This window comes from Pteropus medius, unplaced genomic scaffold, assembly GCF_902729225.1.
Source record: "Pteropus medius unplaced genomic scaffold, Ma_sr-lr_union100, whole genome shotgun sequence".
Taxonomy (NCBI): domain Eukaryota; kingdom Metazoa; phylum Chordata; class Mammalia; order Chiroptera; family Pteropodidae; genus Pteropus; species Pteropus medius.
The window spans coordinates 26,878,866-26,893,927 of NW_024344240.1; the positions used below are offsets into that span (position 1 = coordinate 26,878,866).

The 15,062-nt window shown below is 38.6% G+C and overlaps 1 protein-coding gene across 7 annotated transcripts in view; it reads left to right on the forward strand.

Moving 5' to 3' along the window:
- The first annotated feature begins 10,697 nt into the window (after nucleotides 1-10,697).
- The window catches only part of PLEKHB2 (pleckstrin homology domain containing B2), a 69,033-nt gene continuing 64,668 nt past the window's right edge, over nucleotides 10,698-15,062 (forward strand). For 2 of the 7 annotated variants that reach the window (XM_039869291.1, XM_039869290.1), the window contains exons 1-2: nucleotides 10,743-10,821; nucleotides 12,040-12,101. In XM_039869291.1, the coding sequence (XP_039725225.1) occupies nucleotides 12,041-12,101 (61 nt within the window). In that variant the 5' untranslated portion in view covers nucleotides 10,743-10,821; nucleotide 12,040. Of the gene's footprint in view, nucleotides 10,822-11,359; nucleotides 11,917-12,039; nucleotides 12,102-15,062 lie in introns of those variants that run through there. The other 5 variants (XM_039869292.1, XM_039869288.1, XM_039869289.1 and 2 more) reach the window with 5 other exon arrangements.

The window sequence follows — 15,062 nt, forward strand, 5'->3', positions numbered from 1 at the left end:
GTTTACAAATTTTGGCCATACCAGTCAGCAGTAGAAATATAACATATCTAAAACATATATACATATACATACATAAAAATAGAAATAAACACAGGCGGAGATCTCATATCTTTTATTTTACAAACATTAGTTATGTCTCAGGCACAATAATATAAAACTCAAAAAAAAAAAAAGTGGATCCAAATTATGTTCCTGGCAAATGGACTAAGTTAAGGTTTTGCTCAAATGGCTAAAGTTTTTGCATGCTGTAAGAATTACTTTGAATCTGTTTTTTAAATCAGTTTATAATCAGTTACAGAATACATTCCATTGTATCTGAGAGTGTTGAGATTCTCTCCTTTAATGGTGCTTTTAAGGTGGACTATAGACAAACATAAACAAAAGAAATAGAAAGCAAGCATGCGCAATGAAGTTGGAAAGCTCAGAAAGTATAAACGGTGGCCCCAGAAGGTCTGAATTTAAAGGCGGCAGAGAGTGCAAAACTCTGTTTTGGTTCAGCAAATAGGCCCTATTAAGGTAAAAGAAAATGTATTTTTAAAAGAATGAATCCCAAATAATCCTGGGACACATTTAAGGGTGCTATCAGCTAAGCAGACACCTTGAGACAGTTGAATACGAACGATAGAAAGCAATTTGGATGGAGCTTTCTGATTCAAGATGATACACTAAAAACACACTTCTGTCTTTTATTCTCTCCTTAGACTTCTATGAAATAGAAGCAGCACAGCCAACTTAAGCAGTAGTTAGAGGCCTTGGTGGGTTTGGGAGAGTAGGAACTCACTTTCATGTGGATAGTTCAAAAGGCAGAAAAAGCTGCAACCCAGAGCAGGTATGATTGTGGGCGTGGGGGGACAGGGAGGGAACGGGAGGGCAATTTGAGAAGAAAAAAATTCTAAGATGTTCTAAATTAAATTACAGCAAGCTAGAGGGTGTGAAGAAGAGAAAAGGAGAGCTAATCAGTTAAGAGAGCCATGGTCAGAAAAGACTGCTCACATTCCTGAATGCATGTTGAAACTTCCGATCAATTTCCAGGCCTTTATCTAGAGAGAATAGCCAACCACTAGGCACCACTGCATCCTGATTGTGCATGAACTTTCTAGACTGTTACCCACAACTAATCCAAAATAAACACACACTGCTTCCTTATGGACTATACACCTATCCCAGAACTAGCCCCACTTCACTTTTTATCGCCCCCTTTATCTTTAGCCAACGTAAATTCTTTCAAAACAACTTACATTTTTCTTCTCAAAATTCATTGCATAAAAGAGTCCCATCAATCTCAGTATGGCAGTTTGTCTTCTTTTTCTAGCCCTGCTGCTGGTGATTTAGATTGCATGCCCCAAAACCTGATTTTTTTTTTTCTGGCTGGCATATAGCTCAATAAACCCTTTCTTTAAAAAAAACTTTTCAGTCTCAAAAGTTAATTTTTAATAGGGGAAAGGAGAAAGGTATTGAGAACCAGGCCTGTAAAACGGGGGCAGTAACTGCATGGCTGCCTGTGTCACCTGAATAAAGCATCTCCTTTTTTCACACCTCTTTGGGAATTTTTGTTGACATGACTTTGGTGGCAGTGGATCTGAAGTGATACCCAACTTTCCTCCCAGTGCAATCCTGAAACAATGCATTGGTCCCTGCATGAGTCCATTAAGCTTTGTTGTTTTCTCAGCAGTGCCTGATGGTCTCAGGTAAGTCCTCTTGGATCCAAGGTGTCCTACATTTTCAGTTGAGGTCTCAGAGACTTATCTCACTTTAGGTACGGGACCCTTATCCAGTTTTAGCCTTAGTCTATATGTTTTTGGACTGAGAGGGATTCCCCCTGCCCCATATGATTTGTGTTTAGTCCATAGGTTGGCAAACCAAGGAAAGGAAACTTCATCTAGTTGTGTATTTGGCATATGTGGTGGCAGGCCTTCAGGTTTAGACTTAGCCCTTTCCAGGTTTGTGACGACACTCACGCTAAAGGCACTCAAGGGCACAATCTTCAGGAGTAATCTAAAAACAATTATTTAAAAAAAGATGGTTAACCTAGAGATAAATGGGATGAGAGTTTCTAGGTGTACTATTCGGTAAGTAGTATTCCAAAGTTCTTTGGTTACTTGAAACCTTAAAGTTTTCTAAGTTACGTTAAATGATGAATTAAATTAAACTTTAAAGAAGAGCTGAAGTTAGAAAAGGGCATCTGAAAAAAAAAAAGGGAAAAAGAAAAGGGCATCTGATTGCCCACTGATCTGCTAGCTTTTGGACTGGCAGACAGTGGAAAGGTTTAAACCTTTCACTACTTTCATAAAACTTTCAGCTTTGTCCTACTTTTTCCTCTCTTATTCTGGAACAATTATTTTACCTTAGGACAAAATTATCTTTTCCTTTAATTAAAATGCATTTCCATTTTCTCATACTTTCTTTTACCAAGCACACATATCTTATTTTTCATATGCAATTATTTTCAATCACCATTATATCCTACTCAGGCTTTGTCATAGTGTCTGGATCTTAATCTGAGGCATCTTGTGCCCTTCCAGCCTTGCAAAATTGCACACTAAGTCTCCAATCTTACATTTTTGAAAAGGAAATCTTATGTATAGTTAAATTAGCTAATATTTGAATGGATTCATTTAACTTAACTTTCTTTTAATATTGTCAAAAAATAATAAATGGAGCCACTTTAAAATGGAGCCGATGCTGCCGTGCCAGAGGAACTTCCTTGCACAACCTATGCCTCAAACTTTTGAAATGTTAAAACAGGGCAAAATTGCCTTTAGACTGGGATTAAAGCAACCTTGCGCCCCACAGAAGTGTTTGCAAGGAGAGATAACAAGAGAGCAGTGATTATGACTACTGGACTGAAGATTAAAAACATTCTTTAGAATTAGTGTCACTTTGCTATGTTGTCTGCACCAATGGAAATTCCTTTCTTCTATTGATGCAATTGTTTCTCTTCCCCTTCTCATAAATACCCCTTGCCTTTGTGTTCTAATAGGAACATCATTTGGGTATCTGCCTGAATTAGTGTTTCCCACCAGCTATTTTTTTAATCTCAAATAAATGCTTGTTGCCTCTCATTTTGAAAGGCCTTTTATTTTTAAGTTAATATCAAAAATACCTAATACAGAATTAGAATTTGGTTTTATCTCTTTGTTACAAGGATAAAGTTTTTCAGTATTACTGGTATGCTCTTAATAAGAGATTATAAAAGGAAAAACAAAGATTTTATGTTTCATTAAAATTATTTCCTGTGCTCTGCATCATCAGGCTTCTGATCGCTTGGTAACCAAAATAGTCTTAATATTAAAAGGGCCAAATTTCCTTCTAAACATTAAACTTTCTCTAATCGCCTACGATGATTTCAGTATTATTTACAGTGACCTATGATCCTTATTACCTAAGTAGATGTTTAACAAACTCACCAAATTTCATAATTTAAATAGAAACTTGATCTTTAAAGATAACTTTGAAATTCTTCACAAGGATTCCTAAAGCATTATTTCTCACTCTCTCTTTACAAAAGTGAGAAATTAAACTAATTAGACCTATTTGATATATTAGAATTTTGAATTTTGGGAAGTGGATTTTAATCCAATCAGCCCTCCTCAAGAATAAAAATGTACAAATGATGATTTGTATGTATTCTCATTGAGTAGAAGCCTTCACATACCAGAGAGCTACAGCTGCAGCCGTTACTAAAATACTTCTAAAATAGATTTTTCCTGCTGGGAAAATCTCCACAGAGCTCCATAACAATCAGGGAACCCACTTTACAAGACAAATTATCACCAGGTATTCAAAATTTGGCCGATATTGCACCATTTACATGGCACTTATCATCCCCAGTCCTCTGGTTTTATAGACTAAACTGATGAGACAATCAAAATTCAATTGGCAAAACTTGTTGAATCTTTTTAACCTGCCTTGGCCTTAAACCCTTCCCTTGGTATTTTTAACCTAAGATCTACTCTCTTTGGTAAATATCAATTGTCTCCTTTTAAAAGCATTACCAGGAGACCTATAAGACTAGATCAGGGAATGCACAAACCTGCCTTAATAAGGAAACATTCTGACTTATCATAAAAGCTTTTGAAATTAATTCCAAATGCATAGAGCAATTTTTCCACAGCACAATCCTGGAAGAAGAAAACATCAATCCTCATGGCCTATAAACCTGGAGAGGAATCTCCAGCCTTGCTGAAAAGGACTGTAGTAGGCATTGTTAACTATTTCCTGTGCTGCGAAGTTACAAGGTATTGATTCATGGATTTATGTTTTTCATTTAAAAAGGCTCCCACAGTTGCACCTCATTTGCCTGACTGCACATTCCAGCCTATAGGAGACCTCAAATTAGAGTTATCCAGAGCAGACAGAACTTGAAGTAGATGGTTTTTCCCAAGATCTGGGACTAGACCAGTAAAGTTGACTCCTGCTATGCATAATACTTATGTTTATTTCATAATTGCCATAATTATATTCCAGGATATACTGATGAGCTTAATTCTCTTGTGACAAGCTGGTTGGTCACCTTTTCTATGTTCTAGATCAGCGGTCCCCAACCTTTTTGGCACCAAGGACCAGTGCTCCTATGAGAATCTAATGCCTGATGATCTGAGGTGGAACTGAGGTGGTGATGCTAGTGCTGGGGAGTGGCTGCAGATGAAGCTTCACTGGCTCCCCTGCGGCTCACCTCCTGCTGGGTGACCCGGTTCCTAACAGACCACAGACTGGTACTGGTTCGTGGCTCAGGGGTTGGGGACCCCAATTCTAGATTGTACATTTTGATCACCTCATATCATTAACCTTTGACTATACAGTACTTTCTGATTATTGCTGTTTTAATCATTGTAAATGGAAAAACTTGGCATAAAAATATCATGATACAATACTCTCAAACTTTAGCTGTCTAGAGAAGTTGTTTAAATGCTGGATTGTCATTTAACATCTATCTCTACCTTGGAAGAACTGATGATCTCATAGTTTTTCCTGTTAGTAATTACTTGATCATTCCTACCTAACTTTCCTGTTGATTTTACAAAATCTCCCCTCTAAAGCCACCATAGCAGGAAACAGTCCTATTCAGCATGTTCTGTCTCTGTGCCATGGGAACTGACAATCCAGTAGTTTTACATACCACTTAATGGGGAAATAGTTATTAAGGAAGAATTGTAGCCTCACATTCAAATATAAGACACTTCTTTTAGATAAAGGTAATAATTTGACAGTAGCTAATCTACCAGCTTAAGGCTGTAACTTACTTTTCTAATTGTATTGAATTCAGTATTTTGAAGATGACTTCCTTGTGAGTTTTTGATCTTTTACCTCATGCCAGTGTTAAAAAATAAAATATATTTTAAGAGGTGTCATAAAGAATAAGCCTAACATTTTAAATATTTATCAGTATGGATAACATTTAATGTAATTTTAAAAGTTAGTGGTTCTATAAATTGTATTATTTAAATTAAAGTGTGCCATAAGATGAATTGGTACTTCCTCTGAGACCAAAATTTTTTCCAGCTATCATCCACTAAGTGGTACTCATGCCCATGTATATTCTCTTAGTGACTAAGAGAAAGAAATGAAGAGGCCCATTGTCTCTATTAGATGATGGTAGGAGACAAATATCTGTTCTTCAATGACAGAATCAGAGATTTACTCTGGGGACTGCCGTTGAGTGATGGATAGAACAAGGCTTCACCATCACATTCATCCCTGATTCAGTTCAAGCCTCCATCATCTATTATTTCCTTGAGTAGATATTTTTTCTTTTTTAAATGCCAGTTTATTTATTTACTTTTTCATACTATATGTACATAATTTTTTTAACATTTTATTTTTTTATTTTCCCCTCCCCGCTCCGTTCTGGTAACCACTAGTCCATTGTCCATATCCATAAGTCTCCGTTTGTTTGTCCTGTTCATTTGTTGCTTTTAGGTTTATATCCCACATATAAGTGATATCATGTGATTTTCAACTTTTTCTGTCTGGCTTATTTTGCTTAGTATGATTATTTCAAGGTCCATCCATGTTGTTGTAAATGGCAGTATATCATCTCTTTTATGGCTGAGTAACATTCCATTGTATATATGTACCACAACTTCTTAGCCAATCATCTATCATCGTAGGAGACTTCCATTGCTTCCATGTCCTGGCCACTGTGAATAATGCTGCTATGAACATTGGTGTGCAAATATCTTTTCGAATATGAGTTTTCAAGTCTTTGGGGTAAATACCTAGTAGAAGGATTGCTGGATCATATGGTAGGTCAATTCTTAGTATTTTGAGGAACCTCCATACTGTTTTCCGTAGTGGCTGGACCAATTTGCAGTTCTACCAGCAGTATATGAGGGTTCCTATTTCTCCACATCCTTTGAGCATATATTTTTGACCAACACTTAGGTGGTTCCTATAGAGGATACATTAAAAAAATGAGACTGGTCCTATTCACTAAGAAATGTAATAGAGAAGGTCAAACTTATCTGACAATTAGGGAAAAGTCTAACTTCATTGGCAGCCAGTCTTAATTTCTCATTAATACAGGAATATATTTCAACTAGAGACATGGTTTTCTGGAAGACAGGCTTATTGTACAACATCATCAATACTTTAGATTCTAGAAATTCAATTTATTGAATCCTTCAGATCACTTACCTTAGTATGCACTAAAACATATCAGATTCATGAGAATGGGTAATATTGGATAAAATTTCATCTCTTGAGAGTATGATGATGTATTGGAAAGGGAAGATAATTTAAAACATCTCTTGTAATGGGATAATTTTTAGATGAAATCATGTTAATGTTGAGATGAATGCTTAAAAATTCAGGGATATTGGATTTTTATCCTTATAAATTTGAGCTTCTTACTAATTGGTGTAATTTGCTACAGCTTGGTACTATGTTCATAAAGATTTTGTTCTATTAACTATTAAAAATTTCACAGGGGTGGCTTCATAGTGTAGTGGTTAGCATGTCTGCTTTACACACAGAAGGTCCTGGGTTTGCGCTCCCGGTGGAGCCACGGACCATACCCCCGGTGGGAGATCCAGTTCTTAAGGGGAAATGGCAACATCCATAGGTCAGGGATGGGGGAGAGGTAGAATTAAAGAGGGAGAAAAAAAATTCACAAACAGCTATTTACATGGTAAACAGATTATTATTTCTATTTGTAATTCCTGTATGATTCTGGGCCTGCATGTGTAAATGGTAATTTCCCTAAATTCCAACACTAATTTATGTATGTAGTATATAAATCTAGGTGTACAATTTTTGAATATCATCAGTAGAAAACATATAAAAGTATGTAAGACTATGATTCTAGTTTAGCTCCTTTTACTCTTCTCAGATGTAGCTGAACCTTGATTAGAAAATTTGAGATCAATAAATTTTGATCCTTAGAATTGTAGACTCATGAACTGGCTTTGGCACTGCTCAATTAGATATAATGATGTCAAATCTACCCAGAACAGTTATCAGAATAGCCCATTTAATTACTAGAGTCATCAGAGTTCAAGGAAGATTCCTTAGCTCAAGTAGTCCTTGACAACAGGAGCGCTTTAGATTATTTACTTGCAGCCCAATGAAGAGTTTTTGCGTAGCTGATACCTCTTCCTGAACCTGGATAAATACCTTTTTTTCCAGGTAGAATTAGAAAGAACTAAGCTTCCTAAACTTGCAAAATCCCTTAAGGGAAATTCCAGTTTCATTGCAAGTGACACTAACTGATTAGGCTTTAGATTTTCTGATCTTTTCAGCTGGCTCCCAACTGGGCTCAGCATTAAGGTCTGGACTACCTATGTTCTACTCATTGTTGTTCTAATTTGTTTAATTTGCTTCATTGTCAAGCCATTTGATGTTCTGTATAACCAGGTGCCTAAAACCTTCTGTAAAGACTTGCACAATGGTTGCAAGCATAGAAACCATCTATCAAGCCATTGCATCCTCCTTTGCGTTTATAATCCATGATGGTTAAAACCTTTACTCCCAAACCAAATACCTTTCACCAATTGCCCCTAGCTTTCTTGAAGTTACAAATTGAGTACCTCTATTTGTTCAAGTTCTCTCGAATTGTTCTAGCTGTTTTATAGGAAATCATAAAGAAATCCTATTCACACCGTGCTAACTCTGCATAAACCCAACTTCAGATGATTTCTTTGCGTTTAACAGATGCCTGGGAGACCTCTTGTAAGCAAATGGCCCTAGTTATTCTATTAGCTACTGCCCAACCTCAGGAGTACCACCGAGGCACTGGATGGACCTGAAGCAGGTAGCCAATCCACTCTGGCGCCCACATGGGATTGATCATCAACGCTGACTGCTAACAGGTTTTGATGACAAAGTGGGAAACTTGAATCTCGAGAAGGGGTATATCTGCCAACAAGTTCTTTTCATGGTTAACTGGGCCCAATTCATAACCAGAGTCTAGTGGCCATTACTGATGTTGTGGAAAAATCCCAAACCCAGTCCAGTGAAAAACCAAGCAGTAACTCGAAGAGAAGGAGAACTCAGGTTTATTACTCACAGTCCTAGAGGAGCTAGTGCTCTGAAGATCTGGGCAGTGTGCTCATTTGCAACATTCCTTATATACAAGAATTTTACACACGCTTATTGGTCAGTTTGAACTTGAATTGTTACAAACCTCAGTAGTTGCTATATGCAGATAGCAAGTAGTAACATTGGAGAAGGGCCTGGTTGCTAAGGGTTACCGATATTTGCAAATTGTTACAGGAAGCGGGGGATCTGCCAGGGTACAAGGTGCTATAAGAGGCGGGGGGCTGCTATGGGTACAAACAGTTACATTTACAAGTTGAGCAAGGTGCAAGTGAGCTCTTGCATGAGCTCCTGCATACAGCAAGCATATTTACAGAAGCTGAAGAAAAAGCTGATTAGTTTTTTGATGTAAATTCCTCAAATTTCCTCTTCACTGACAGAGGATTTTCACACACTGCATTTCAGGAAAAACCATAGATTGAGCTTTCAACATCCTGTACTATGCTTCTGCTCTGTGAGTCAATCATTACAGGGGAGTTCATGGTTTTATATTTTGACCATTGAACTGAGACCTGCCCTATCCAACCAAAACTAAACATTATATCCCCATTTATATCTAAATCAACCAATCAGAACTACTCTATAACAGCCAATCAGAACTGTACAAATTTGGAAAACTCATTTGCATAAAATTGAATCAATTGGGACCCTGGTTGGGGACTTTCTCTATAAAATGTGGCCTTCCCTTTGTCTTGGTGGAGTACACTTTTGGTTTCCACCGGAGGCTGATTTGCAAACTCTTCACCTGCATAAAGTCCCCTGCCACCACACCTCTTTAGGAATTTTTTTGAATATAATATATATATATTTGAAGTACATATATATATATGTGTGTGTGTGTGTGTATATATATATATATATATATAGAGAGAGAGAGAGAGAGAGAGACAGAGAGAGACAGAGAGAGACAGAGTTAGTTTACATATAGAAAAGATACCAAACCTTAAATGTTCAGGATTAGGGTTGCAGGAAGTTCCCTCAGGTCACTTCTGAGGAGGTATCCTTACCGCACCCCCAGAGGTCCCATAGGGACTTAATAGCATCTTAAAAGTTTGGCAGCCATGATAATTAAATTTCCCTTTTCCCTGTATTTTAAAAAATAAACTTTTTATGTTGGAATACTTTTAGATTTGAAGTTACAAAGATATTATACTCTTCAGTTTCCCCTAAAGCTAACATCTTACATAATCATGGCACAATTGTCAAAACAAAAAATTATTAATCATGACTATTAACTTAAATCAAGAGTTTTTGGAACTTAAAATTTTTTTCACTAACATCCTTGTTTTGGGGTTCCAGAATTTCATCTAAGATACCACATTACTTGTAGCAGTTTCTCAGTCTTTCCTTGTTTTTGATGATCTTGATAGTTTTGAGCACTACTGGTGAGGCATTTTGTGGAATATTCCTCAATTGGTATTTGTCTGATGGTTTCCTCATGGTCAGACTGGAGCTATGCTTTTTGGGGGAGAGGAAGGCCCAAGAAGACCCAGGAAAAGTGCCATTTTCATTATATCACATCAAGGGTAAATACTATCAACATGAATTATCATTGTTGATGCCAACCACGAGTGGTGTTTGTCAGGTTTCTCCATTGCAGTTATTTTTCCTCCTTTCCATAATGTACTCTTTGTACTCTACTCACAGCCGACACTCAGAGGCGTGTGGTTGGAGATTAATAGCCTCTCTGGATGGGGTATGATTAATTAGAATTCTTCTATAAGGAAGATGTATCTCTTCTCCCCATTAATTTATTTAATCATTTATTACAGAAGAATGGACTCGTATTTATTTTATATTCTGTTATAATCTAATACTATGCAACTTATTTTGTGGCTCAAAATGTTCTAGGTTTGTCCTTTAGAGAGCTCTTTCAGGTTGATGCCTGTGTCCTCTCACATGCCTCCACGCTTGTATTTTCTGAGCATTCTTCACTTCTGGTGCTCTTGGATGCTCCAGACTCAGCTCATACTTTTCCCTGCTAAGTCCTCTTTTAGTTGAAGATTATGCCTGTACTGCAGCAGGGCTGAGGCTGGCCAGGATCCTCCCCTCCGCTCCCCCCCGCTCCCCCCTCCCACCTCAGATACTCCAAAATCTACCTGCCACCACCTCAATTCCAGGGCTGCGCGCGCAGGCCGGTCTTGCGCATGCGCACTAGCGGAGGGACGCGGGCCGGCGGCCAAAGCGCAGGCGCATGGCGGGCGGAGTCGAGGATTCCGTGACGACCTTGCGCTGGTTCCGCGGTTTGGTGCGCAGCCGCAGCGGCCACCACGTCTGTACTCACAGGTGAAGGTCTCTTCTGATCCGGATGACCCCCCCCCCAGACTTCCTTGGGGTGTCCCCCGGCCTCCCGTGCCCCTTCCGCTCTTCTGAACTGGCATCGACCCCCTCCGGAACCTCCTCTGGAGCTTCCCACTTCTCCACGCCCCTCCTAGAGGTCCAACCGTCTGCTCCCGGCTTGCGCCTTCTCCTCCCGGCTCCCAAAGCCAGTTCCCCCACCCCCTCCGTCTCGCGCGTGCTCCCCGCCGGTCGCTGTTTTCCCAGGCTTGGGCCTACGGTCGTGGGATTCAGGCTCCTTTTCGGCTCTCCTCTCGCCCGTGTTTGCAGCCTCCTTTAGGATTTTGGAGTAGCGGGGCAGCTTTGCGCTCGTTGGTGGGCACGTCCCGCTTCGTTCCCCCTACTCTTGGTTTTGCAGTGTCCTTAGCTTTAGATGCATGGTTGTACATTGTTTATAGTGAATCTTTTTTTCACGTTCGATGCTCTCACCCGACTAGATTGGAACTCTGGGGGAGGTCAGAAATTTTTTATTTCGCGTCGGCACAGGTTTTTTTTTTTTAAATCAAATGTATCCTTATTTACATAGAAGAGGCTTCATAAATGAGCTTCATAATAAAGTTTCAGTTTTTCAAGCTGGAGGGAAAGGAGTGAGTTGGGACGTTTACAGTGACAAAAAATCTGAGAGAATATAGTTAATTTCAAAAGCCTTTGACCGCTGGCCTTGGAGAATCTTTGATCCTCCTCTGACTGGGACTAGGTAGAGCCACTGTCAGAGAGAAGAGCATTTATATCTAAAGGGAGGAAAGTTCCTGGGTCTCATAGTCTTGAGGAAACCACTGGTTTAATGCCAGTGCAGGAAGTGACTTGTCTTAAGTTACACAGGGACTTACAGCCCGAGCTGGAACTGTTAACTGCCTGTTTACTTTTGGCCCTCAATATTTGTCGAGCAAATCAACGTCCAAACTCTCTGTGTATACGTGCTGTGCAGTGGGAGCGCCTAAGGGCCAGACTGTGGGAATGAATGCTCCTGCTACTGGTTCATTTGTGCTCGGTTCCCTGGGTCCTGGAAGTTCCTAACCCAAGGCTGCCAGTTATTGATAAGAGGTAGGATATTGGAAATAGACCCTTTGACTGGGCAGGTGCTTGTCTGGGCTGCTCTTGTGCCTGCGGTTTGGTAGTGATTTCCTTACATGACTCCCCACCTCCACCCCCAATTTCTAAGGACAGAATGAAGCATAATTTGCAGGATCATCCTGGCACACATGATAGTGTCTGGCATGTTGTAGGTGGTAAGTAAATGCTTAACTGATGACACCAAACCGAAGAGGGTGGGCCCACTGGACCTTGCAGCAGAGCCAAACACTGGACACCAAGTTTTACAGTAGAGAAATTAGAGCTGTTTATTGGCAGGGCGCCAAGCCAGGAGAATGGGAAGCTATTGCTTAAAACTTGAACTCCCGGGTGGTTTTTAATCAAGGGTCTTTAAAGGCAGAAATTGAGGGTTAGGGGTCACGAGTCGGGTGAAGCTGATTGGTTGATTCTTGAGCTTTCCTTAGTCTGACTAATTTAGTTCCAGCCTTCATCTTGTCTGAAGCCTTTTTAACTTTCTGACCTAACAGGGTTGAGGAACCAAGATTCTACAAAGTATCTCATGATTATGTGTTAGTGATGTTATCTTTAAAGCAATTGAAACATTTAGTTAAAACTGGTACAGGTATCCCTATACTCTACGAGGTAATACCTAAACATGTTTACTGTTAACTGTCAGTTTCACTGAAGGAGGCTGCTGAAAAGAATTCAGAACCCGACAACAGTTCTTTACTAGCATTGTATTTTTAATGGTGTTAGCACATTCTGTGTATTTCCTGATAAGCTCAAGGACCGAATTTACGAAATGTGTACATCAGTGGTAGAGAAAGAACAGGTACCTCTCTTATACTCATATTTATTATTCCCTGGGAAGATAGAGGTTTTTCTTGACTCCCTCTGGAAGCTTTGCTATGCTTCCCAGCTTGCCATCCTATATTAATACTTAGTTTCTTTCTCCTTTCTTCTGACTTTTTCGTACTGGATGTCTAAATTAAAGAATTACGTTATTAGTATCAGTAACTACCCCAAACTGCACAGTACAATAATCTTTAAAAAATGTTATAAAAAGTGGACCAGTCGTACCAGTCATGTCTTATGTATTGGTTGTGTATTCTGAATTTGATCATGGTTACAGAAATTTGAACTTTTTTGCCTTTGTCTGCCCTTTGATGAGTGTTTGTTTTGGGCTTATTAAGAAGCAGTTGTTACTTGGAAATGGCCAACACCACATATGAACTGACCTCTAAATGATGATGCGTTACCCAGTCTTTTTGTCTTCTTTTTTGGAGTATACCTGGGACTTTTTGTTGCCTTTACATTACCATCCTTGAAGGAGTTTTCCTCTTTGATAAGGAAGTAACTTTTATAGCTCAAGTACAGAGAGCACTAACTAGAGGAACCAGGATATTGTGAATGAGTCAGGTGTGACCAGGTAATCCTGAATTGCAGTTCCTAGAACAAAATAGTAATGTAATTATAGCACATCTCACTTTTGAAGCATCTTCTATAGGACTCTTTGGACATATTATCTCATTTAATTCTCAATAACCCATAAAATAACTCATAATGTCTTGTCATAGAGGTAAAAAAAAAAGAGACTTAGAGACGTTTAGTATCTTGACCAGAATCATAGTAAAAGGTAAAGTGGGCTTCAAACTCAGAACCACCAGATTCCAAAGGCAATATTCTTTCCATCTGTTAAATTGGTTCTTTTTGGATTCAGTGCTTTTAAAATGATCTCAGTTCACATTTCAGATAATTTGAATTATTGAATATGGTTTATATTTTAAAACTTCTCATAGGTTTTCTTGGCATGTGAGTGCTGTGGCTATTTTACAACTAGCCTGCTAGCATTTTATTCTCTAGAGACCAAAAGTAAGACTTAGACTTCATCTGATGAGTTTTAGTTTATGTATTAGAGATCCTGCTCTAGAATATAATAGTGAAAAGTTGAGGTACGTTATGAAGAGGTGTGGAATTCAGTAAGGTAAGGCAAAGAGCCATTCCTGTGCCTTCAGAGTCTAATTGGTTATGCGTTCTGGGAAGGTTTTTGGTTTGATATTTTATTATTATTTTGCGTCTAGAGTATATATGTTTAAATTTTGACCCTCAAGAGCATCTTAACTTACTGTCTTCCAAGCCATTTGAGAAGCAGCCTGATGTACATCTGTCTTCTAGAATATTTTGGGCAAATTTTAGGTAGATAGTGAGGAAATAATAGCGGTAATAGTAGTAATAATTGCTATGGTAGCAACTACCATTTATTGAGTTTTAGTGACTGTCAGGCAGTATGCCAAGCACTTACAAATTATTTCACTCAGTTTTCCAAACATCCTGTTAAGTAGATGTTGATATTCTCCTTTTACAGATCAAGAAACTAAGGCTTGGAAAAATTAAGTAACTTGCTCAAGGTAATTTATAAGTGATCGAGCCAGGATTTAAATGCACGCCTTTTGACTCCAAAGCTGTATGTACTCTAAAGCATTAGTATCTAGAATTGAAAAAAGCATATTATCAAAGTTATACTTTATAATTTTTGGTTGCTAAAGATATACTAAATCCGCCCCTCCCCCGACCCCAGTTTAAAACAAAAACAGAGAATGTTGAAGGGTGGATTAAGTAGGTGTTAAGTAGGTGGATTTCATCTAGGGTTTTTAAAACATATTTGAGGATAATATAAATTATTGCTTACATGTTCACATATCACAATAATGCATATACATAGATTGAAAAGCCAAACAATACTTTAAACCTCAGCATAAAAAATATCAGTCTCTTGCCCATTCCCTTTCCATTAACTAGAGACAACCATTTTCACCTTTTTTAGCTGCTTTTTTAAGAGTATTTTTGTATTTCAATATATAATATTGCTATTGATTTGATGTAATCTTTAACTTCCCATCATATATGACTTTTGCCACCTTGTAAACACTTTTCAATCTACTAGAAACTTTTAGACGAAGTCAGTACTCATTTTTCTCCCTGGAGCCTGTGTCCCGCACCAATCTGGGCTGGTTTCTTTGCACAGCAGTATTTCTGGGACCTTCCTTCATCTGTGTCGGCATTTTCTTTCTCTTGGTCCCGTATTGGATCCCCTAGTTCCTCTTGGCTTATTCTCTCATTTTGGTGGAATACATTCCTTACTAGGTCCTGGAATTTAC